General features: G+C 47.6%; 1 protein-coding gene across 2 annotated transcripts in view; it reads right to left on the bottom strand.

The window, feature by feature from the left end:
- Positions 1 to 25375, bottom strand: part of LOC120916404 (transmembrane protease serine 3-like) — a 57131-nt gene that overhangs the window by 28773 nt on the left and 2983 nt on the right. For both annotated transcript variants that reach the window (XM_040327360.1, XM_040327361.1), the window contains exons 2-6: positions 21664 to 21717; positions 11114 to 11228; positions 9344 to 9481; positions 4191 to 4334; positions 1996 to 2140 (exon numbers count right to left, since the gene is read on the bottom strand). In XM_040327360.1, coding sequence (XP_040183294.1) covers positions 1996 to 2140; positions 4191 to 4334; positions 9344 to 9481; positions 11114 to 11228; positions 21664 to 21717 — 596 coding nt within the window. The remainder of the gene's footprint in view (positions 1 to 1995; positions 2141 to 4190; positions 4335 to 9343; positions 9482 to 11113; positions 11229 to 21663; positions 21718 to 25375) is intronic.

Raw genomic sequence — 25375 nt, 5'->3', positions numbered from 1 at the left:
TGCTGATCTTCTGTTCAATGTATGAACAGCGATCAGTCATTTCCCCTAGTGAGGCCACCCCCCCTACAGTTAGAACACACCCAGGGAACATACTTAACCCCTTCCCCGCCCCATAGTGTTAACCCCTTCCCTGCCAGTGGCATTTTTATAGTAATCCAATGCATTTTTATAGCACTGATCGCTATAAAAATGCCAATGGTCCCAAAAATGTGTCAAAAGTGTCCGAAGTGTCCGCCATAATGTCGCAATACCGAAAAAAAAAAACGCTGATCGCCGCCATTACTAGTAAAAAAAAAAATATTAATAAAAATGCCATAAAACTATCCCCTATAACTTTTGCGCAAACCAATCAATAAATGTTTATTGTGATTTTTTTTACGAAAAATATGTAGAAGAATACGTATCGGCCTAAACTAAGGAAAACATTTTTTTTTATATATTTTTGGGGGATATTTATTATAGCAAAAAGTAAAAAAATATTAATTTTTTTCAAAATTGTCGCTCTATTTTTGTTTATGGCGCAAAAAATAAAAACCGCAGAGGTGATCAAATACCACCAAAAGAAAGCTCTATTTGTGGGGAAAAAAAGGACGTCAATTTTGTTTGGGAGCCACGTCGCACGACCGCGCAATTGTCAGTTAAAGCGACGCAGTGCCGAATCGCAAAAAGTGCTCTGGTCTTTGACCAGCAATATGGTCCAGGGGTTAAGTGGTTAAGGCAGAGATTAGTGTCAATAGGGCAGAGGACGCTGTCGGCTACTTTTCAGTAGCTGTGTTCAGCAGCTTGATACATACACTTAGCAGCGCAGTAATTCACACCATACCAAGTAGTTTTTTATTTGAATTTTTTATTTACAATTTTATCTATTATTATTTATTTTTTTGGAAGCCCTAATGGGGCTTTGGTGGAATATCAGGGGTCCAAACAGATCCCTGATGTCTCACTTTTAGGACGGACAAAGGGACTGAGGACAGAGATTCCCCAGTCCCTTTCTCTGCAACCTCAGCTGCACTGAACAGTGAATGAATGGGAAGTGCTCTGTGCTGAGCGCTTTTCTGTTTAAATGGGGTAGATTCAGGTACGACTTGCCTATTTCTTACGGAGGCGCAGTGTACCGTTTTAACACTGCGCCTCCGTAAATTTCCTGCGCTACGCTTGATTCACGGAGCAGTAGCTTCGTAATTTGCGTGGGCGCTCCTGAAAAATGCCCGGCGTAAGCACGCATAATTTAAATGATCCCATAGGGGGCGTGGATCATTTAAATTAGGCGCGCTCCCGCGCCGAACGTAGTGCGCATGCTCCGTCGGGAAACTTTCCCGACGTGCATTGCGGCAAATGACGTTGCAAGGACGTCATTTGCTTCAAAGTGAACGTGAAAGGCGTCCTGCGCCATTCACGATTCACTTACGCAAACGACGTAAAATTCGAACGTCGCGACGCGGGAACGACGGGTATACTTAGCATTGGCTGCCCCTGCTAATAGCAGGAGCAGCCTTACGCGGAACCCGACGGACGTAAACGACGTAAACTGCGTACGTAGGGCGCGCGTACGGTTGTGAATTGGCGTTAGTATGCAATTTGCATACTTTACGCTGACCACTACGGGAACGCCACCTAGCGGCCAGCGTCAGAATGCAGCCTACGATACGACGGCATAAGAGCCTTATGCTAGTCATATCTTAGGCTGCAGTCGGCGTATCGAGCTCTCTGAATCAGGAGCAGTCGATACGCCGGCGCAACTAAGCAATTGCGCTGCGTAACTATGGATACGCAGACGCAATTGCTTGTTGAATCCACCCCAGGGAGTGATTGCCCTGCATGCCCGCAGCAGCTGGCAGGAGAGGAGGGGGGAGAGGGAGCTCTCTTGAATTTGCCTGGGAGAATTTACAAAGACAAATCCAAGTAGAAAGAATGACTAAATCCCATGGAAATTCTTATCTAACAGGAACATTACACTCAGTTGTTGTATCCCACAGACAGAGACGCACTGAGTACCTGTTGAAGCCCAGCTCTCTGCACACCGTCCAACCATGGGAGGTCTTCCAGCCCTGGTGACACACGGTGTAATAGCGGCCAGCCGGAGCGCTGTACACCTGCAGCAGTGACTGTCCGGTCAGCAGCAGCACTGGATTCCTGTATTCTGACAACATAGCCAGAGACTGTTATATTTGTCTGGTGCTAGTTTAAAGTGCATGTCAATACAGAATAATAAAATATAATAATAAAATAATGATAATAAAAAAAATAAGTATTACAAAATTCTATACCTCTGTAACAGGCTCGGACTGGCCATAGGGCATACCGGGCATATGCCCGGTGGGCCGCAGCAGCCCGCGGGCCGCAGGTCATGTCTCTGTAATGTATAAGGGGTCTGTATGGGCTGTATTATGACCTGGCGCCCGCCTGTAATTGAGGCTTTGCGGCCTTCACAGAAAGAAGCTGAGGCCTGCAGAAGGCTCAAAGCCGCGGCCTCAATTACCGGCGGTAATTGAGGCCGCGGCTTTGCGGCCTTCTGCAGGCCTCAGCTTCTTTCTGTGATCTGGCGCCATCTTGTGGTGGCCGTTGGCATTACAGGTTACATTACATTACAATTAGCAAAACAGCAGTTCTGTGTTTTTCACTGCCATCTCCTTCCCTCTAATTAGAACCCCCAAACATTATATATATTTTTCATTCTAACACCCTAGAGAATAAAATGGCGGTCGTTGCAATACTTACTGTCACACCGTATTTGCGCAGCGGTCTTACAAGTGCACTTTTTTGGGGAAAAAATACACTTTTTAATAAAAAAATAAGACATCAGTAAAGTTAGCCAAATTTTGTTTTTTATACTGTGAAAGATAATGTTACGCCGAGTAAATTGATACCCAACATGTCACGCTTCAAAATTGCGTCCGCTCGTGGAATGGCGACAAACTTTTACCCTTTAAAATCTCCATAGGCGACGTTTAAAAAATTCTACAGGTTGCATGTTTTGAGTTACAGAGGAGGTCTAGGGCTAGAATAATTGCTCTCGCTCTACCAATCGCGGTGATACCTCACATGTGTGGTTTGAAAACCGTTTACATATGCGGCCGCTGCTCACGTATGCGTTCGCTTCTGCGCGCGAGCTTGGCGGGACGGGGTGCGTCTTTTGGCTCCTAATTTTTTTAGCTGGCTCCTAGATTCCAAGCAAATTTGTCAAACCCTGATTTAATAGTTAGTTATTATTAGTAAGTTAGTTGTTCTTTCGAATTTTCAGATTCTCTTTTTTTATTTTCAGATTTTGAATTTTCGAATTTACGAATCTATGAATTTACAAATGTCTGAATTTACGAATTGCGATCATAACGAATAACCTGAAAAAAAAAAAGATGAATGAAACATACAAATTTTTCGGCACTGCACATATTTATATTTAACAGACCAAAAGGGAGCAAATAAATAAAGAATGGCCCAGATTCAGGTAGCAATTGCGCCTGTGTAACCATAGTTACGCAGCGCAATTGCTGACTTGCGCCGGCATAACGAGTTCTCCTGATTCAGAGAACTCGTAACGCCGACTGCAGCCTAAAATCTGCGTGGCATAAGGCTCTTATGCCACGCAGATTTTAGGCTGCATTCTAGCGATGACCGCTAGGGGGCGCTCCCATTGTGATCTGTGTATAGTATGCAAATTGCATACTAACACCGATTCACAACGTTGCGCGAGCCCTGCATACGCAAATTACGTAGTTTGCGTACGTCGGGTTTCGCGTAAGGTTACACATCCTAATAGCAGGCGCAGCCAATGCTATAGGATACCCACGTTCCCGCGTCGGAATATTTGAAATCTACGTCGTTTGCGTAAGTGAATCGTGAATGGCGCTGGACGCCATTCACGTTCACTTTGAAGCAAATGATGTCCTTGCAAGAAAGTTTCCTGGCGGGATCATTTACATTGCGCGCGCTTACGCCGGGCAATTTTGCCGGCGCACCCTCGCAATTTACGGAGCTACTGCTCCGTGAATCGAGGGCAGCGCAAAATATTTGCGTGGGCGCAGGGCAAAATCGTTGCCCTGTGCCTCCGCAAATAAAGCGCAAGTCGTACCTGAATCTGGGCCAATATCTTCATCAGGGTTTCCATTCATTTTACCAGACCAGTCTTTTACACCAAAATACAAAAATAATATTTAAAAAATCCACTTTGTTATCATCATCTGCTTCCTCACCGCTGACAAGGGTCCGGTTGCTTGGCTGCCTGCTTGGTGGGCAGGGGTTGGCACCATCGGTAAGAGAACAGTTTAAAGAAGGGACACAACTCTCTAGGTAGTCCGGACAGGCTCGCTGGACCGCTGGATGGTAGAAGTACTGCACTGAAAACAACAGAAGTGTATTCATTATCATCACCGGTAATGGCAGGAGTAGCGCTATACATTGTTCCTATTGTACTATTTATGTATGTTGAAACATTAGGCCCCATGCACACTGGACGTTTTTAAAGCTGCTTTTAAACCACTTCAGCCCCGGAAGAAATTACCCCCTTCCTGACCAGAGCATTTTTTGCGATTCGGCACTGCGTCGCTTTAACTGACAATTGCGCGTAGGTGCGACGCTGCACCCAAACAAAATTTACGTCCTTTTATTTACACAAATAGAGCTTTCTTTTGGTGGTATTTGATCACCTCTGCGGTTTTATTTTTTTGCACTATAAACAAAAAAATAGGATTTTTGTACTCACCGTAAAATCCTTTTCTCTGTAGTTCATGGATGGACACAGCAGATTATATTGACAATAGGGTATTTCCCTTCTATCAGGAGAGGACTAGGCAGAAATATTGTTAAAGTGTTAATACAACCTTAAACTGTACAGTACCGCCCAAGAGGCGGTCCCTCTAGGTACAACCCCTCTCCCTGCACACAGCATCCTTAGTTCCTCAAAAAGCAATACAAACATAAAAAGGAGGGGTGGGTGCTGTGTCCTTCCATGAACTACAGAGAAAAGGATTTTACGGTGAGTACAAAAATCCTATGTTCTCTTGTGTTCATGGACAGACACAGTAGATTATCTTGACAATAGGGACGTCCCCAAGCAGTGTCAGAAAACGAGGGGTGGGAACAGCAATCAAAAACAAAACTTCACCCCAAACATAACCAGAGCTCCTCAACAGAGGAGATGCAACACTAAACAGCCGCCTGCAAAACCTTGCGGCCGAAGCAGGCAACCCGACAATGCACTCACATCAACCTTGTAGAATTTCGTGAAAGTGTGAACGGACGAACAAGTCGCCACCTTACACACCTGGGAGAAAGACGCCTGATGTCGGAAAGCCCAGGAGGCACCTATCGACCGGGTAGAATGCGCTGTGACAGGAAATGGAGGCGCCCGTCAACGTATGGCATAGACCTGAATCATGACCTGTCTAATCCACCTAGAGATGGTGTTCGATGAGACCGCCATACCCTTCTTAGGACCAGCCACCAAAACAAACAGTGAGTCCGACTTCCGGAACGAAGCAGTAGCAGACAGGTACACCCGCAGACAGGGCTGGACTGGGACAAAAATTTGGCCCTGGACTTCATCCAGACTGGCCCACTTTGACATGTCTCTCCTATGGCGGCCGGACAACTCCCGCAAACCCCCCCCCCCCGGCCACCCAAGCCCCCTCTCCCCCTTCACTAGCCGTTCTACTTTATTAGAGTAGAATGGTTGGTACTGGTACTCTTATAGGCGGTACCAGTGGGGAAGCTAGACATTATTTCTCCCGGGGCAAAGAATCAGTTTGGTCCCCCCCCCCCCCTTATGGGACAAGATTAGGCAAAAGTGAGAAACTCCCAGGCCATAGCTGTTGAGTCAGCTGTCTGTCCCCTCCCCCATGCTCCTCTGTCGTCCCCCCTGCTCCTCTGGTCCTCCCCCTGATTCTCTGTTTCCCCCAGGTGAGCGCTGCAGGGAGGGAGAGGAGGTGAGCTCTGTGGGAAGGGAGAGACAGAGGAGCGGAGGGGGGCAGCGGTCCGCTGTCACTGAAGCCGGCCCACTGAGCCATCGGCCCACCGGGAAACTCCCTGTAGTCCCAATGGCCAGTCCATCCCTGCCCGCAGAGCTCGGATCATGTCCAAGGAATGTAAAGCAGCCTCTTTAGGATGCGACGGTCGAGGGCACAAGGACGGAAGTACGATGTCTTTATTGAGATGAAAAGCCAAAACGACCTTAGGAAGAAACGAAGGTTGCGGGCGAAGCATCGCCTTATCCTTGTGGAGGATCAGATAAGGAGCCTTGCAAGACAAGGCCGCCAGCTCAGAAACCCGTCTGACAGACGTAATAGCCACCAAAAAGGCCATCTTCTGAGAGTCAATAGAGGAATCTCCCCAATGTTTTCTAACAACGGTTTCTGAAGTACCGAGAGGACCAGATTCAAGTCCCACGGAGATAGAGGTGGACGCACCGGAGGAGCCACATGTCGAACCCCCTGTACGAACGTACTCACCAGTGAGTGCGCCACCAAGGGCCATTGAAAAAAGATGGCCAAGGCAGATATCTGTCCCTTAATAGTACTTAAGGCAAGCTTCTGGTCCACACCTCGCTGTAGAAACAGCAGAATCTTTGAGACCGAGTATACACGTGGGCGCCACTTCAGCTCCTCACACATAGAGATGTAGGCCTTACAAGTACGATGATAGATCTTCCTAGAGGAAGACTTCCATGCTCTCAGCATGGTAGCAATAACCGCATCAAACAGGCCACGGTCCCTCAACACCTGGCTTTCAATAGCCACGCCGTTAAAGCCAGCGACTGTAAAGCAGGATGAAGTATAGGACCTTGCGACAGAAGGTCCTCTCGCTTCGGTCGTCACCACGGAACATCCGCCACCAGACGCACTAGGTCGGCGTACCAGGGACGGCAAGGCCAATCTGGAGCAATTAGAATCATCAGGATTCCCTCGGTCTGCACCCTGCGAAGCAGATGAGGAAGAAGCTTCAGTGGGAGAAAGGTGTAAATCAGTCGATACTGACCCCACGAAGCCACCAACGCGTCCGTCGTGTCGGCCCAAGGGTCTCTCGACCTGGCCACAAACCTCAACACCTTTCGATTGAGTCGTGAAGCCAGAAGGTCCACGTCTGGTGTGCCCCACCTGTTGCAAACGAGTTGAAACACATCCGGGTGTAACGACCATTCTCTTTGGTCCAGCATCTGGTGGCTGAGGTATTCCGCCTGCCAGTTTTCTATGTCCGGAATGTATACAGCCGATAGAGCCGGCATGCTCTGCTATGCGCACCTCAGAATGTGAGCGACCTCCGAGACTGCCCCCTTGATGGTTGACATATGCCACTACCGTGGCGTTGTCCAACTGAATCCTGACCGGACGCCCCTGAAGTCTCTGAGACCATGAGGAGAGGCAATGCTTGATCTCCAGAAGCTCCAACACGTTGATCAGTAGGCGGGATTCTTCCAGCGACTGGACACCCCAAACACCCCCCCAACCGGTCAGATTGGGGTCCGTCGTAATCACCATTCACTGAAGGGGAAGAAAAGACTTTCCGGCCTGAAGGGCCGGAGATCTCAGCCACCAGATCAGGGAAGCCTTGACCGTCCGGTCCACCTGGATTTAACAACCCAGGGACAACGGAGACTTGTCCCATTTGGTCAGTATTTCCTTCTGCAAGGCCCGAGTGTGGAATTGAGCATATGGCACTGCCTCGAATAAGGCCACCATGAGGCCCAGGACTCGCATGCAAAAGCGCAGCGACGACCACCTGCGGGAGGTCAGCAGCCTCACCGCCGCCTGAAGAGTTTGTAATTTGTCCGAGGGGAGAAAAACCCTCGCCTCTAGGGAATCCAGGACCAGGGCCAGGTACTCCAGGCGCCGAGTCGGCACCAGCACTGACTTCTGGAGGTTCAGGACCCAACCGAAATTTCGATGGGTCTGGATGACAATCGCCACATCCACCTCTAATTCTAAGCTTGAAGCAGCCCTCAGAAGAAGGTCGTCCAGGTAACCCACGATAGCGATACCTCGCTGTCTAAGCAATGCCAGAACTGGGGCGAGCACCTTGGTAAACACCCTTGGCGCTGAGGCCAGGCCAAAAGGAAGAGCCACAAATTAGTAGTGGTTGTCCCCGACGCAGAAACCTCTGATGTCTGACAAATATGGGAACATTCAAGTATGCGTCCTTGACGTCCAAGGACGCCAGGAAATCCCCTGGATGGAGTGCCGCAACTAACAAGCGCACCGATTCCATCCTGAACTTTTATAAAGCAGTTCAGGGCCTTGAGGTCCAGGATTGGCCGGACCCCTTCCTTCTTTGAGACCACAAACAGGTTTGAATAAAACCCTTGAAAACTTTCCAGCGGGGGCATGGGCACAATCACTCCCCGTGCCAGTAAATCCTGCACAGCCCCAAACAGGGCCACCCAACGAGTCAGAGGGAGCTGAAGGTTTGAGGGAAAAAATCTGTTTGGAGGGTAAGAGAGGAACTCTATCTTGTACCCTGAGGAAACCACTTCGAAAATCCACCGGTCGGAAAGTAGGGAAGACCACCGAGCCGCGAATGTGCGAAGGCGCCCCCCCACCCGCGTGTGCATGAGGCCTTATTGAAATTTGTGCAATGTTCCCTCATCCCATATGAATGATCCTTTTACTCAGCATACACTAAAACTTATAGCTAACTATAAGCATAATCTACCCATCAGTTGCAGCCATGCAACGGTCATGGGGAGTAGCGCCAGAACAAGTGGTATTTAATGTCTTGCAGCTGCTTCCCTGTGCTCTGAATTTAAGGAGGGGATGACGTTCTGAGATGGACATGGTGAGGGTTCCAAGGATGAAAGGTGTGCTTTTTTATAATCACTGCAATACTTATTTCTGGCTTTTGCCCTCTGCATTACTACCTACACAAATGAACCATCAAAAAATGTGTAAAGTGCATAAAAAATTCAAATCCAATTTCATATACCTATAAATAAATAAATAGAAATTCATAAACATATAACTTCTGTTGCCACAGTGACGAAATCCGCTTGGGCGAAACGCGTAGAGAAGAGTCTGCAGAAGTGACGCAATCATGTCTGCCGGGGCATGCAATGCTGTATATGCGATATGCTATTGTTACTTCTCTGTGATGTGAGTAGATACCTTTCTTTTCATAAAAAAAAAAAAGAAGAAACCACCAGCATCAATGATCTTCTGTACCACTCAGAGGAAGAGGTGCAAGCTGAGTCAGGATTGGAGTCCAGGGAGCAAGGTGCAGGATATTTCTCTTTGTACCCCTTCCCCTGAGTGGTGCACCCAGAAGATCAAGGACACTGCTGGTTTGGTTGTTCTGATTGGATCAGTAATGCAAAGGACAGGACAGCCATCAGGAGGTAATATATTTTAGTGTGACTTACCAAGGAGAAGGATGGACAAGGATATTGCAACGATCGATACGATGATGGAAATGGCGACGAGGATTCTTGACGCATGGTGTAAAGAACACAGAGACAGCTTCTCCTCTGAATTGCAAAGACTTTCACAATTGAAGACATCTGAAAGAGTTAAAAGTAATATTAGGGGAAAAAAACTAAGCTCTGCTTACACTGAAAATGGCAATAAAAATAGTACTATGCGATAATCACCAGGATTATCTCTATAAAAAGTGCACATGTGCGTAGCCACGCCTCCTCAGCACCTGTGTGTAGCCACACCTTCTCCTTAGCACCTGTGTGTAGTCACGCCTCCTCCTCAGCACCTGTGTGTAGCCACACCTGCTCCTCAGCGCCAGTGTGTAGCCACACATCCTCCCCAGCATCTGTGTGTAGTCACGCCTCCTCCCCAGCACCTGTGTGTAGCCACGCCTCCTCCTTAGCACCTGTGTGTAGCTATGCCTCATACTCAGCACCTGTGTGTAGCCACACCTCCTCCTTAGCAACTGTGTGTAGTCACGCCTCCTCCTCAGCACCTGTGTGTAGCCACACCTCCTCAGCGCCAGTGTGTAGCCACACATCCTCCCCAGCATCTGTGTGTAGTCACGCCTCCTCCCCAGCACCTGTGTGTAGCCACACCTCCTCAGTGCCTGTGTGTAGTCACACATCCTCCTCAGTGCCTGTGTGTAGCCACGCCTCCTCCTCAGCACCTGTGTGTAGCCACGCCTCCTCCTCAGCACCTGTGTGTAGCCACGCCTCCTCCTCAGCACCTGTGTGTAGCCACACTTCCTTCTCAGCACCTGTGTGTAGCCACACCTCCTCAGCACCTGTGTGAAGCCACACCTCCTCACCGACACCTATGTGTAACCACACCTCCTCCTCAGTGCCTGTGTGTAGCCACACCTCCTCAGTGCCTGTGTGTAGCCACACCTCCTCCTCAGTGCCTGTGTGTAGCCACACTTCCTCTTCAGCACCTGTGTGTAGCCACACCTCCTCTTCAGTGCCTGTGTGTAGCCACACCTCCTCCCCAGCACCTGTGTGTTGCCACACCTCCTCAACAGCACATGTGTGTAGCCACACCTCCTCCCCAGCACCTTGTGTTGGCACACCTCCTCCCCAGCACCTGTGTGTTGGCACACCTTCTCCCCAGCACCTGTATGTAGCCGCACCTCCTTCACAGCACATGTGTGTAGCCACACCTCCTCTTCAGTGCCTGTGTGTAGCCACACCTCCTCCCCAGCACCTGTGTGTTGCCACACCTCCTCAACAGCACATGTGTGTAGCCACACCTCCTCCCCAGCACCTTGTGTTGGCACACCTCCTCCCCAGCACCTGTGTGTTGGCACACCTTCTCCCCAGCACCTGTATGTAGCCGCACCTCCTTCACAGCACATGTGTGTAGCCACACCTCCTTCACAGCACATGTGTGTAGCCACACCTCATTCCCAGCACCTGTGTGTAGCCATGCCTCCTCCCACCACCTGTATGTAGCCACACCTCCTCCCCAGCACCTGTGTGTAGCCACGTCTCCTCCACAGCACCTGTGTGTAGCCACACCTCCTTCACAGAACATGTGTGTGGCCACACACATATATCTTTTTTTTTAATAGCATGGGAGAGAGTTAGAAACTTTGATCAGATGGGATCAGATGACACCGCAACAGGAACATTTTTGTGTTTGGAGTTCAGCTTTAAAGGTCCATAAGTATCAGCTCTAATAAGACCGTCTCCTATGTCACCCCATAGTCTCCTTACTCTGATTTCGCCGTTCGGTAGCGGTTGAGATGATCACACCAGCTTCATCCACTGGCAGTGTGGCGCAGCCTTCCCCCACATTTTCCTCTCCACTTCCGCTTGGATTATTCCCATTCTGGAAAATCAACAACGACATAGAAGATAGAAATTAGACCATTAAAGTTACATACATAGTTACATAGTTAGTCAGGTTGAAAAAAGACACAAGTCCATCCAGTTCAACCACAAAAAAAAATAAAATAAACAAACAAAATAAAAAACACAGTACAATCCCATACACCCAACTCCATACCCACAGTTGATCCAGGTAAAGGTAAGGTTTGCAAACTTGATCTTAGTTAAAGCGAGGTTCCACCCACAATTTTTTTTTAAAGTCAGCAGCTACAGACACTGTAGCTGCTGACTTTTAATAATGACACTTACCTGTCCTAGGCGTCTGCGATGTCGGCCCCCCCGAGGCCGATCACTCGATCCTGGCAGCTCCCGATGCCTCCATCCTTACTGAGGGAAACAGGCAGTGGAGCCTTGAGGCTTCACTGCCCGTTTCCTACCTCGCATGTGCGAGTCGCGCGGCACTTTTGTGAATGGGCGGCTACTTTCTGGGATACACACAGTTCCCCAGAAGACACCGCGGGATTGGACGAGGAAGAAGACCTGCCACGGTATGGGTAATTAAAAAAAAAAAAAATTTAATTCTTTGTGGCTACTTAAAATGTATGTCTGGGCAACATAAAAAAAAAAATTCAGTATATCTCAGCAATACATGCACATTTCCCCAGATTTGGTCTCTTTTAAAAAGTCTATGACCCCTCCTGCCCATTAAGACTGTCAGGTCATGTTCCTGCCAGAAGAACTGTGCATTCGCCCAAAACAGCCAGCAGAGCTGTATGCAGAATTAGGGCCATAATTATGCATGTCAGGGTTTTTACGCTTAGGCGCCTGAGCAGCCTCATTAGCATGCATGTTAATTGGACTTCTGGCGCCTAGTGGCCTATTTAAAGTACTGCAAGGCTCAAGGGCTCTTGCTGAGTGGTCATCAGCTCCTGTGACCAGACCCTGCTTGTTCCTGTGTTAGGCTAGGTTCACACCTAAGGGGCGCTGTAATTGGCTGTTGTGCCTGTGTTTTACGTCACCGGCGCATGCACTCTGAAAAGACGGCATACTGTGCTGGAGCTGAGGGCTCCCACATGCATGCATGGGAGTGATGTCATCATGGCTCCAGCCACTCATACAGCCAGAGCCCGCAAACTCATTAGGAAGGGTGTGACAGCACACCTCCCAACTTTTTGAGATCAGAATGAGGGACACCTATCAGCAAAAGTATGCAGGCATAGGACACACCCCTTGCCACGCCCCCTTAAAGGGGAATTGTACAAAAAAAAACAAGATCTGTTATACCCGCAAGTGCTTTTTTTTTACCATTACTATTCCTTTATATTAGCTTTTGGAATTTACAAATGCATCAATTCAGAAATCAGATAAAAGGTTTAGCGCTGGATAAAGACAAAGTACAAAGGGGCAGATTCTCGTAGATCGCCGCATCTCTGCGGCGGCGTAACGTATCTCATTTACGTTACGTTGCCGCAAGTTTTACGGGCAAGTGCTTGATTCACAAAGCACTTGCCTGTAAAGTTGCGGCGGCGTAGCGTAAATCCCCCGGCGCAAGCCCGCCTAATTCAAATTAGGCGGGTAGGGGGCGTATAGCATTTAAATTAGGCGCGTTCCCGCGCCGAACCTAATGCGCATGCGGCGTCCCTAAAATTTCCCGACGTGCATTGGGCTAAATGACGTCGCAAGGACGTCATTGGTTTCGGCGTGAACGTAAGTGGCGTCCAGCCCTATTCACGGACGACTTACGCAAACAACGTAATTTTTTGAATTTCGACGCGGGAACGACGGCCATACTTAACATTGGCTGCCCCTCATATAGCAGGGGCAACTTTACGCGTCGCAAATCTAACATAAACGTCGTAACTTCACTGCGTCGACCGCGCGTACGTTCGGGAATTCGCGTATTTTGCATACTCGACGGGGAAAACGACGTCGGCGACACCTAGCGGCAAAAAAATAATTGCATTTAAGATCCCACAGCGTAAGAGCCTTACGCCTGTCGGATCTAATGCTTATCTATGCGTAACTGATTCTAAGAATTAGTCGCATAGATACAACGGCCCAGATTAGGACTTATGACGGTGTACATTGCGTTGCGCCGTCATAAGCCCTTTGTGAATCTGGGCCAAAATATTTTTTCACTATGCTACATGTAAGCCTATATTAAAGTGGTTGTAAACCCTTTACAACCACTTTTACATACAGGTAAGCCTAGATTAAGGCTTACCTGTAGGTGCAAGAAATATCTCCTTAACCTACACGGTTTAGAAAATATTTACAAAAGAGAGATGGGCGCCGATGTCCACGTTTAGAAACCTTTAGAAACTGCAATCGTGCCGTTTCTAAAGGAGATCGTGCCGTGACTGGCGGCTCCCACGCGCAGGAGTCAACTGGCCACATTGGAGTCAAGTCAAGAAGAGTGAGGTTCAACAGTTGTCTGACTGTCACAAGACACAACCCACACCTCCCAACTTTCTGAGATGGGAATGAGGGACATCTATCAACAAAAGTATGCAGGCATAGGACACACCCCTTGCCACGCCCCAACAAGTACAGCACAATGTACAGGAAATACAACACATTATAGAAATGCATAACATATCGCTGAGCATTAGCGACATCTAGTGTCCTGTTTGTGAACTGCAGTCAATAGGATAAGCTGAAGTTGTTGACCCAGATTCAGAAAGAAGTTACACTGGCGTATCTATTTATACGCCGCGTAACTTCTATGATGCCCCGGCGTATCTTTTTTCTGTATTCAGAAAACAAGATACGCCGGAATTTTGCTAAGATCTGACCGGCGTAAGCCTCTTACGCCGTCGTATCTTAGTTGCATATTTACGCTGGCCTCTAGGTGGCGCTTCCGTATATTTACGCGTTGAATATGCAAATTAGGTATATACGCCGGTTCAGAAACGTACGTCCGCCCGGTGCATTTTTTTACGTCGTTTACGTAAGGCTTTTCCCGGCGTAAAGTTACCCCTCATAAAGCAGGGGTAAGTCATGTTAGGTATGGTCGTCGGAAAAGTACGAACAGCGTCGGATTTTACGTCGTTTGCTTAAGTCGTCCGTGAATGGGGCTGGACGTAAGTTACGTTCACGTCGTCTAGACATTGAGCGGGCGTAATTTAATTTGAAAATTCGACGTGATACTGAGCATCATTTACGTGAGGTCATGATAGTTTAACATAAAACACGCCCACTACCAGCCACATTTGAATTAGGCGTGCTTACGCCGACACATTTACACTACGCCGCTGTAACTTAGGGCGCTAGTTCTTTCTGAATACGGAACTTGCGCCCTGAGTTACGGCGGCGTAGTGTATCTGAGATATGCTACGCCCGCCGAAAGATACGAAAATGTATCTGAATCTGGGCCGATGTATCTCCAACAGCAGTTACGTCGGGGCCGGAGGTCCTCTCTCCTCCAGTTGCACCCGTTGTAATTGTCTAAATGCAGGCACCTGAGGGTGGTCAGGTCATGTCTGACAGGCAAGCCACCCTCTCAAATCTTTGGGCAGATTTAATGTACATACAGATCGAATATTTTGAAAATAAAACACTTGACTGCACCCAACACTGAAATGCCACTCCAGGGTGGGGTCACCCGATTTTACTACATTCCCTCTTGTTTTATTGTCACTGATGGGAATGTGAGATAAGAAGTTTCTGCGCTCCGAACAAACATTTCCATAACAGAGATCATTTTATTTTTCTGCCTTTTATATGGTTTATATTGCTTATTTACAGTTTGCTGACCAGAGAACAGATATAAAATCGGTACAGATTCAGAGCCAAGCAGGTCATTGCAGGACATTTGTTGTCTACAATGGTGGGTTGCCGTTGATGGTTCCTGCACATCATACACTTCTACGTTACATAGTCCTGATAAAAGTGTTCGATGTCTTCACAGTTGCTTGTTTTAATGAAATCCTTCTTTAAAAGGGGGCTCTCGGATTCCGATAAGATCCCCACCCGCAGAACCCGACAACCACTGGCCAGGGTTGTCGGGAAGAGGCCCTGTCCTCATCAACATGGGGACAGGGTGCTTTGGGGTGGGGGGGTGCCCCAAAACACCTACCCCCCCCCCCCATGTTGAGGGCATGTGGCCTGGTACGGTTAAGGAGGGGGGAGACGCTCGCTCATCCTTTCCTGACCGGCCGGGCTGCGTGCTCAGATAAGGGTCTGGTATGGATTTTGGGGGAGGGGGCCTACGCCCTTTTTTCAGTGTACGGGGGTTACCCTTAAAATCCATAGCAGACCCAAGGGCCTGGTATGCTCTTGGAGGGGGAACCCATGCCGTTTTTTTATTTTAAATTTGCCGTGGAGTTCCCCCTCAAGATTCATACCATACACAGTGACCCGGATTCATGTAGCACTTACGCCGACGTATCTCGAGATATGCCGCGTAAGTGCACAGATGCGCTGTCGTATCTATGCGCCTGACTTTGAAACAAGATACGCCTGAAATTAGGCTTCATCCGACCGACGTAAGTTTCCTACGCCGTCGTATCGTGGGCGCATATTTACGCTGGCCTCAAAGGGCGCTCCCATTGATTTACGCTTCGAATATGCAAATGACTGAGATACGCCGATTCACGAACGTACTTGCGCCCGTCGCAGTAATATACACGGTTTGCGTAAGTCGTACGTCCGGCGTAAAGTTATGCCTCATAAAGCAGGTATAAGTCAGCAGCATCAATGCAAATGGCTGCACCAGGGAACACAGCTGTCGTATTTTATGTTGTTTACGTAGTACGTGAATAGGGCTGGGCGTAGGTTACGTTCACGTCGTAGGCAGTGATTCGACGTATCTTAGGCGTTCGTTCTGACGTGATTCTGAGCATGCGCATTGGAAAGTGTCCACGGGACGGCGCAATTTACGTTACGCCGGCTAAACGTTGGGAGCATTTCCTTTGTGAATACTGTGCTCGCCGCTCTAAGCAGCGTCGGCGTAGAGTATATTCGATACGCTACGCCCGCATAAAGATGCGCCGAGGTATGTGAATCTGGGCCAGTGCTTGGTATTGGCAGGGATCCAAGTCGGATCCCCGTTCAATATTGTGCCGTGGCAAAAACGCAACCACAGCTAATAGCACTGTACAAATGCAACTGATCGCTGTGCCTGGAGTCTTGAATTCCAGCAGAAAATAAACATGCTTTTAACTGCGGCAGAACAGCCGTCGGTGTGAAAGTGGCCTAAAGCTTATAGCCAGGTGCCTATAGGTAGTATTGTTGAAGCTAGAGAGTATAAACTGCTAAGGCTAGGGAAGGGTTAAACTTTGGGTCTGTCGGTTTTGATCGCCATGCTGTCAGCATAAAAATCAGGGGAGGAAGGCCGAGCTCGGGGACCGCATGGGAAAGGAAAGAAGGTCCACGCCAGCCGAGGATGTAACCTCCAATCAACACCATCCCACGGGAGCCTATCTATTAACCACTTCCCTACCGGCCCATAGTAAAATGACGTCCACAAAGAACTTCTGCCGTTCAGAGTGGACGTCATGTGACGTCCTGGGCTTTCCGGGTGGATATCTGAATGATGCCTGCAGCTAGAGGCATCATTCAGATATCCTTCTAAACTGCCGGCGATTCTGCACAACGTAAGAACGATCATAGCGGCGGTTCCGCCGCTAGATCGTTCTTACAGGCGGCGGGAGGGGACATCCCCCCCCTCCCGCCGCCATCCGGTGCTTCTCCGGGCTCTCCCGTGCCATCGGGGGCCTGGAGAACGAATCGTCCGGCGCTCGCAAGAAGCATAGAGATGACTGGTGACCAGATGGTCACCAGTCATCTCTATGACCGTCGGAGGACCCGGGCGCGATGTGATGACGTCACGCCCGGGTCCCGTAAGTAAACAAAGCCGCGATTGCGGCTGCTAAGCAACAGCAAGCATGAGATCGGTGAATTTTTTTTCACCGATTTCATGCTTTCCAGCCTGGAGGAGAGATGTGGGGTCTTATTGACCCCGCATCTCTCCATAAAGAGTACCTGTCACACACATTCCTATTACAAGGGATGTTTACATTCCTTGTAATAGGAATAAAAGTGATAAAAAAAAAAAAAAAATTAAAAAAAAAAGTGTAAAAAAAGAAATAAATATATATAAAAAAAAAAGAAATAAAAATTAATTTTTTTAACGCCCCTGTCCCCGGTAGCTTGCGCGCAGAAGCGAACGCACACGCAAGTCCCGCCGACATATGTAAACGCCGTTTAAACGACATATGTGAGGTATCGCCGCGTGCGTTAGAGTGCCAGCAACAATTCTAGCACTAGATCTCCTCTGTAAATCTAAACTGGTAACCTGTAAAAAATTTCAAATCGTTGCCTATGGAGATTTTTAAGTACCGAAGTTTGGCGCCATTCCATGAGTGTGCGCAATTTTAAAGCGTGACATGTTAGGTATCTATTTACTCGGTGTAACATCATATTTCATATTTTACAAAAAAATTGGGCTAACTTTACTGTTTTTAAATTTTTTTAATTCATGAAACAATTTTTTTCCCAAAAAAAGGCGTTTGAAAAATTATTGCGCAAATACCGTGCAAGATAAAAGGTTTCAATGACCGTCGTTTTATTCCCTAGGGTGTCTGCTAAAAAAACATATATAATGTTTGGGGGTTCTGCGTAATTTTCTAGCAAAAAAATTATGATTTGTACATGTAGGAGAGAAGTGCCAGAATAGGCCTGGTATGGAAGTGTGTATAACTGCCCGGTATGGAAGTGGTTAAAGTGAATGTAAACCCAAAAATGTTTTTTTTTTTTTTTTAATGTCACAATGTAGAGTATAAGATTTTCTATCATCTGTGCCCAGTCTTGCCACACAGTTAAAGCGGAGTTCCACCTAAAAATGGAACTTCCGCTTAATCCACTCCTTCCCCCCTTACATGCCACATTTGGCATGTCATTTTTTTGGGGGGGTAGTGGGGGGGTCAGGAGGAGTGGCACTTCCTGTCCCACTTCCTCCTTCCGCCAAGGGGCTGGTATGGCGAATAGCTTAATCGCCTTATTGCAGCCCCTCCCTGTAGGCGAGCGCCTGTCCAATCGGCTGCTGACTTTTAATAAACTTAAAAAAAGGCTGGAACACCCCTTTAATACAGCTCTAAGCAATCCTCTTTTATTGTTCAGTGAAAATTGACAGACTTCCAGATAAAACCCTGTCTAAATTAAAAGTCCTTTCCTCTCTCCTTGCTTTGAGTGACAGGTTATTTACATATCTAGCTTGGACATGTTTATCATATGGTATGTTATGTTTATCATAATATGAGGTGATCCACAGTTCATTGTATATTACCAGGATGTGTTATGTGGGGAAGGGGTGGATTTCTCACTTTTTATACTGTGGATCACCTCATAGAGAGGAAAGGACTTTTTATGCAGACAGGTTTTTATCTGGAAGTCTGTTAATCCACTTTAAGGATCTCTCCAGCAGGGACTTATGCCTGGGGATCCCGGACTAATGTTGGAGGTGTCAGGAGGAAAGAGGGACTCTACTCCACGGGCCAAATTCTCAAAAAAGCTGCCTAACTTAACTTTCAGCAGTTAAGTTACACAGGCGTTAAATTTCTACCTAAGTGCCCGATCCACAAAGCACTTACCTAGAAATTACACGCCGTGTAACCTAAGTGCCTCCGTCGCAAGGCGGTCGTCTGCTCGAGGGGGCGATTCCTATTCAAATGAGGCGCGCTCCCGCGCCGGACATTCGGCGCATGCGTGTGACGTCATTTTTCCCGACGTGCATCGTGCAAACGTACTTTACGCCGGCCTTTGTGGATCGCGACGGGACAATAAAGTTGCGTCGGAAAAAAAAAAATACGGGCCGGGAAAAAAAATTAAAAATTTTAAAAAAAACGCGGCGATCGAAAAAAAGGTTTGTTTTTACAAGGTCTAAACAGTTTAGGCCTTGTAAAAGCATCCCTAATTTTACGTATGCAAAACGTAACTTACGCAGAAAACACAAAGCTAAAAAGCTTTGTGGATCTGCTTAAGTACTCATTTGCATACGCAAAGCGGCATTTCGACTCAAAATGCCCCCAGCGGCGGATGCGGTACTGCATCCTAAGATCCGACAGTGTAAGTCTATTACAGATGTCGGATCTTCTGACTATCTTTGGAAAAATCCTTCTGAGGATCGTTTCCAAAGATAGGCACAGGGATACGCAGGCTGAACAGCAGTTCCGCCTGCGTATCTCCTTTGAAGATTTGGCCCCACGTTCTTTGGTCCTGCCCAAAACTGGAGTACTTCTGGAGGGAGATTTGGTGGATAGTACAGAAATTTACTGAATATAACCTCCCAAAAGATCCAGCTTTATTTTTGTTACATGTCTCAAACATACTTGTGTTTGCGGAGATACGCCGTCGTAAGTTGTTTCTGAATCCCGGCCCTAGTAAATAAATTTAGCGCTATTTTATCAACGCTGCTAGATCGCGTATCGTACGGCAGTGGAGATATACGAGCCCTCCCACAATTCTTACATGGGTCACACAAATTGAAGAGGTTAATAGGATGGAGGATTTGTTACTATCGGCTCAAAATCGAAAGGAGACATATTTAGAAACTTGGGGCCAATGGAATACATTCTCAGAGGAAGGGAGTTCCCTCTTTGCTCCTGAGAGTATTTGAAAAAGAGAGGAGAGGGGGGCCTTAGGGGTGCCCTCACTTCTCGGGATGATGGTATAGTAAACTCACCTTTACCTTGGTACATTTCCCCTTCAACTCCGACTCTCCCTCCCCTATCAGTGTCCCCCTTTTTTTTTTCTTTCTCTCTCTCTTCTTTTCTCTTCCTGGCTTTTTTTTAAGGAATTTTAAGGAATTCTTTTCCCTCATGTTTTTTTTTTTTTGTTACTTTATCCTTTTTCCTCTTCAGATATGTAAAGGTCTTTATTCCAGATGGTCACCAGTCATCTCTATGACCGTCGGAGGCCCGGGCACGGGGTACCCGGAAGTAAACAAAGCCACGATTGCGGCTAGTAAGCATGTGATCGGTGAAATTTTTTTCACGATCTCATGCTTTCCAGCCTGGAGGAGAGATGGGTCTTATTGACCCCAATCTCTCCATAAAGAGGACCTGTCACACACCTTTCCTATTACAAGGGATGTTTACATTCCTAGCAGGACAGTAAAAAAAAAGTTCTGCTAGCCGCATCTTTGGAGTGGTGAAGGAGCAATGTGTATACCACTCCTGCCCATTGAAATGAATGGGCACCGCGGCTTTACCGCTGCTGCAGCGGCACTCTGCAGGTGGTTTTAAACACTTTTTCAGCCGATAGCGGGGGTTAAAAGTGCCCTGCTTGATCCGCCACTGGTGTCAGTAGTTTTTTATTCTTGTTATTTTAGTCTTTATGATTTTTTTACCATTTTATTTATTTAATCATTTTTTTTTTTACAATTGTATTTTTTACTATTGATTACAATTTTTTTAGGAGCCCCGTTGGGGGGGCTTTGGCTTTGGTCAGACCTCTGATGTTTCACCTTTGAGACAAAGAAAGGAGATTGAGGACACAGCCCTCAATCTCAATCTCTGATGCCTCAGCAGTACGGAATGAATGGACAGGAAAACCCTCGTACAGAGATTCCCATTCATTCACAAACTGAAGCATAGTAAACACAGTTTACTGTGAATGGACAGTGATCAGTACTGATTACTGAATAATGCATTCAGAAAAGGTATGACATTTACCTGCCCCTTCCTTGCTCTTCATCCTGACATGTCCCCCACAGCAGCTGGCGTGAGAGGGGAGGGGGGAGGGGAAGCCGTCAGAGCTGCAGGGGGACGAGAGGGGGCCAGGAGAGTACACAGGGGCCCGGGAACAGAAGAAAGAAGAGAAAGCAGTGTAGGATGGTTGGCGGGGGCAGCATATAGAGTAAACGATCCCCTTGGTTTTCCTCCTGCAGCCGCTGAATGCCTGCAGGAGGGAGAGGAGGAGAAGCAGGCCATCAGCAGCTGCAGGAGGAAAAAGGAGGGGATCGGTTCCTCTATATGCCACTCTTGACACTCCTCCTATCCAGGTGTACAGGGGGGCCACACAGACCCCTGTAAGATGGGGCTGAGTCGCAATTGTGATGCCTGCGACCCCTGTAGTTACTCTCCCTGATATAACAACAGCTATGAAGTAGATGGCTGATTAATACCTGTAGCTTGTCTGGACTCTGAATACAATTCTGGGACATGCAACGGCAAGAGGAATGCAGTATGAGGGGGGCGTGTCTCTGCATTCCTCTTGCTGTTGCTTGTCTCAGGAAAGAGCTCAGAGCCCAGACAAGCTTCAGCTACAAATCAGCCATCTCCTTCACAGCTGTTGGCAGATCGGCAGTGGTAGGAGCAGAGGGGAGGAGGTCAGGCATCATAACTAGAGTTAGAGAACTCATGGAAACGCAAAAAACAGCATAGGGAACAAACCTGTAAAATAAAAATCATACTGAGAGTCCTTTTTTAACTCACCTGATCTCTGTTGCTTTCTGGAAAAATGTCAAATACAGAGATTCGTTTTGATACCTATAAATAAATAAATATATATATAATTATACAGCAAATATTTTGCGCAAACCAATCAATATACGCTTATTGTGTTTTTTTTTACCAAAAATATGTAAAATACATATCAGCCTAAACTAAGGAAATTTTTTTTTTATATAAATATATTTTTTCGGGATATTTATTATAGCAAAAAGTAAAAAATATTGCTTTTTTTTCCAAATTGTCGCTCTTTTTTGTTTATAGCGCAAAAAAAAAAAAAAAAAAAACGCAGAGGTGATCAAATACCACCAAAAGAAAGGTCTATTTGTGGGGAAAAAAGGGCGTTAATTTTGTTTGGGTGCAACGTCGCACGACCGCGCAATTATCAGTTAAAGCGGCGCAGTGCCGTATCGCAAAAAGTGCTCTGGTCAGGAAGGGGGTAAATTCTTCCAGCGCTGAAGTGGTTAAAACAGTAGTTATGCAAGTCCAGATAAAAGATAATAATAAATCTCTCCAGGATCATAATTGCTGCTCCTCTTAATTCAGGTCTTAGATAACCTAATGCATATAGAACACAAGATGGCGCCACCATCCAAATGTAGATGATCTAACAAAGGAAAGAATTACAAACAAGATGGCACGCACTGCTTTAACCACTTCCCGCCCGGTCCATAGGGGATTTACGTCCGGGAAGTGGTTCTGAAATCCTGACTGACGTCCTGCAGGATTTCATGACGCGTGCGCCCGTGGGGGCGCGCAGCGCGGCGATCGGTGATGCGGCTTGTCAGTCTGACACCCTGCATCTCCGATCTCGGTAAAGAGCCTCCGGCGGAAGCTCTTTACCACGTGATCAGCCGTGTCCAATCACGGCTGATCACGATGTAAACAGGAAGAGCCGTTGATGGCTCTTCCTCACTAGCGTCTGACAGACGCGAGTAGAGGAGGGCCGATCGGCGGCTCTCCTGACAGGGGGGGTTCGCGCTGATTGTTTATCAGCGCAGCCCCCCCTCGGATCGCCACACTGGACCACCAGGGAAGCCAAAACTGGACCACCAGGGAAGGTCAAAAAAAAAAAGGGGGGCAAAAAATAAAAGTCAGAGGAAAAAAAAAAAAAGCAGTAAAAAATAAAAAAGATGCCAATCAGTGCCCACAAATGGGCACTGACTGGCAACATGGATAAATCAGTGCTGCCCCACAGTGTCCATCAGTGCCACCCCACAGTGTCCATCAGTGCCACCCCACAGTGCCCATCCATGCCCAGTGCCCACCTATCAGTGCCAATCTGTGCCACCTACGAGTATCCATCCGTGCCACCCATAAGTGCCGCCCATGAGTGCCCATCTGTGCCGTCTATGAGTGCCCAGTGCCGCCCATGAGTGCCCATCAGTGCTGCCCATCAGTGCCCATTAGTGCCGCCCATAAGTGCCCATCAGTGCCGCCTTTGAGTGCCCATCAGTGCCACCTATGAGTGCCCATCAGTGCCGCCTATGAGTGCCCATCAGTGCCGCATACTAGCACCGCCAATCAGTGCCACCTCATCTGTGCCCATCAGTACTACCTCATCGATGTCCATCAGTGCCGCCATATCAGTGCCCGTAATTGAAAGAGAAAATTTACTTATTTACAAAAAAATTAACAGAAAAAAATAAAAACGTAATTTTTTTTCAAAATTTTCAGTCTTTTTTTAGTTGTTGCGCAAAAAAAAAAATCGCAGAGGTGATCAAATACCACCAAAAGAAAGCTCTATTTGTGGGGAATAAAAGGACGCCAATTTTGTTTGGGCACAAATGATTTGGGTACAGTGTTGCAGGGCCGCGCAATTGTCATCGAAAGTGCGAGAGCGCTTAAAGGGGAGTTCCAGCCTTTTTTTAAGTTTATTAAAAGTCAGCAGCTACAAAAAGTGTAGCTGCTGGCTTTTGTGATGGTATTAGAAGGATATCCCCGTCAAAGATTCCTTTCTCCCCATACAAGAACATCCCATCCTGGAATCGCCATAATAAGCCACACGAGTCAGTGCTTACTGCTGGAACAACACACTTTAATGGCAGCTTGCTGCTGGTATATATACAGTTTTCAAGCTAAATCCTCAATCAAGGAACAATGAAATCTCCACCCCCTTCTCACACACAAAACACATTTTCTTTAGATAATGACATCAGTGTAGGTAATTACTAGTTGTACAGAATACATTATCTAGACGGCTTGGCCCCGCACATAGAAGGGATAATTACCACAATGAAGCAATCCGAATAATTAACATGAGCCACTTATCTAATCACAGTAATCAGTAACCACAGGGCTCCTTCACACACACAATTACCCTTTGAAATAGTACTGGCTGAGGAAGGGTCATTAACATTTCAAAAGCCTGTTACACTTAACCCACACACAATATTACTTAGCAGGGAGAATTTAAACTGAAGCATCCTTCACAGCTTTTAATAAACAGACACTTACCTGCTCCACGGCTCCAGCGACGTGCCGGCCGGGGCTCCGCTCCTCGCCCCCCCTCGCCGGCCGGCATCTTCATTCCTAGTGTGGGCACCCCGGCAGTGACAGCTTTCGGCTTCACGGCCGGGCACCCACTGCGCATGTGCGAGCGGCACTGCGCATGCGCGAGTGGCGCCGTCAGAACAGGCGCTCGCCTACAGGGAGGGGCTGTGAAAAGGCGATTAAGCTAATCGTCTTTCCAGCCCCTCGGCGGAAGGAGGAAGTGGGACAGGAAGTCCCCTTCTCCTGAAGCCCCCACTCCCCCCCCAAAAAAATTGCCCCAAATGTGGCATGTAAGGGGGCGAGGAGTGGGTTAAGCGGAAGTTCCATTTTTAGGTGGAACTCCGCTTTAAAGCTGAGAATTGGGGGTTGAAAGTGCCTGGTATTGAAGTGGTTAAACACCTGAGTATTGTTGCTGACCATGTCCATCCCTTTATGACTACAGTGTCCCCATCTTCTGAGGGCTCCTTCCAGCAGGATAATGCACCGATCATGTCACAAAGCTCCAATCATCTCACCACTGGTTTCTTGAACATGACAATGAGGTCCCTGTACTCCAATGGCCTCCACAGTCACCAGATCTCAATCCAATAGAGCACCTTTGGGGTGTGGTGGAATGGGAGATTCGCATTATGGATGTGCAGCCGACAAATCTGTAGCAACTGCGTGATGCTATCATGTCACTATGGAACAAAATCTCTGAGGAACGTTTCCAACACCTTGTTGAATCTCTGCCATGAAGGATGAAAGCAGTTCTGAATTCAAAAGGGTCCAACCCGGTACTAGCAAGGTGTACCTAATAAAGTGGCCAGTGAGTGTATATGTCAAGCGCTGCATTAATTAACAGTGCTATGTAAGTACCTGTTACAATATGTTGGCTGCAGCTCATTAACCACGTAATCACCGCCTTATAGACGAAAGATGTCTACAAGGCGGTTCCTTAACTCTGGGAGGACGCTCTGGGTGCGCGCCCCTGGGGCGCGCACACGGGATTGTCCGAGACCGCCTGGTCCGGAGAACCCGGCGCATCATGGATCACGGTAAATCGCCGCTGATATCGGCGGTTTACCACGTGATCGCTCCGTCCAATGACGGAGCGATCACTTGTAAACAAACCGGCGTCATGTGATGACGCCGGTTCCTCACTCCCCTCTCTGTACCGAACAGAACACTCTCTCGAGTGTGAGAGGGGGGGAGAGAGCGGATG

Source organism: Rana temporaria, chromosome 10 (assembly GCF_905171775.1).
Source record: "Rana temporaria chromosome 10, aRanTem1.1, whole genome shotgun sequence".
NCBI classification, from domain to species: domain Eukaryota; kingdom Metazoa; phylum Chordata; class Amphibia; order Anura; family Ranidae; genus Rana; species Rana temporaria.
The sequence above is the reverse complement of the archived record's forward strand: the minus strand, read 5'-3'. Positions and strand labels throughout refer to the sequence as shown.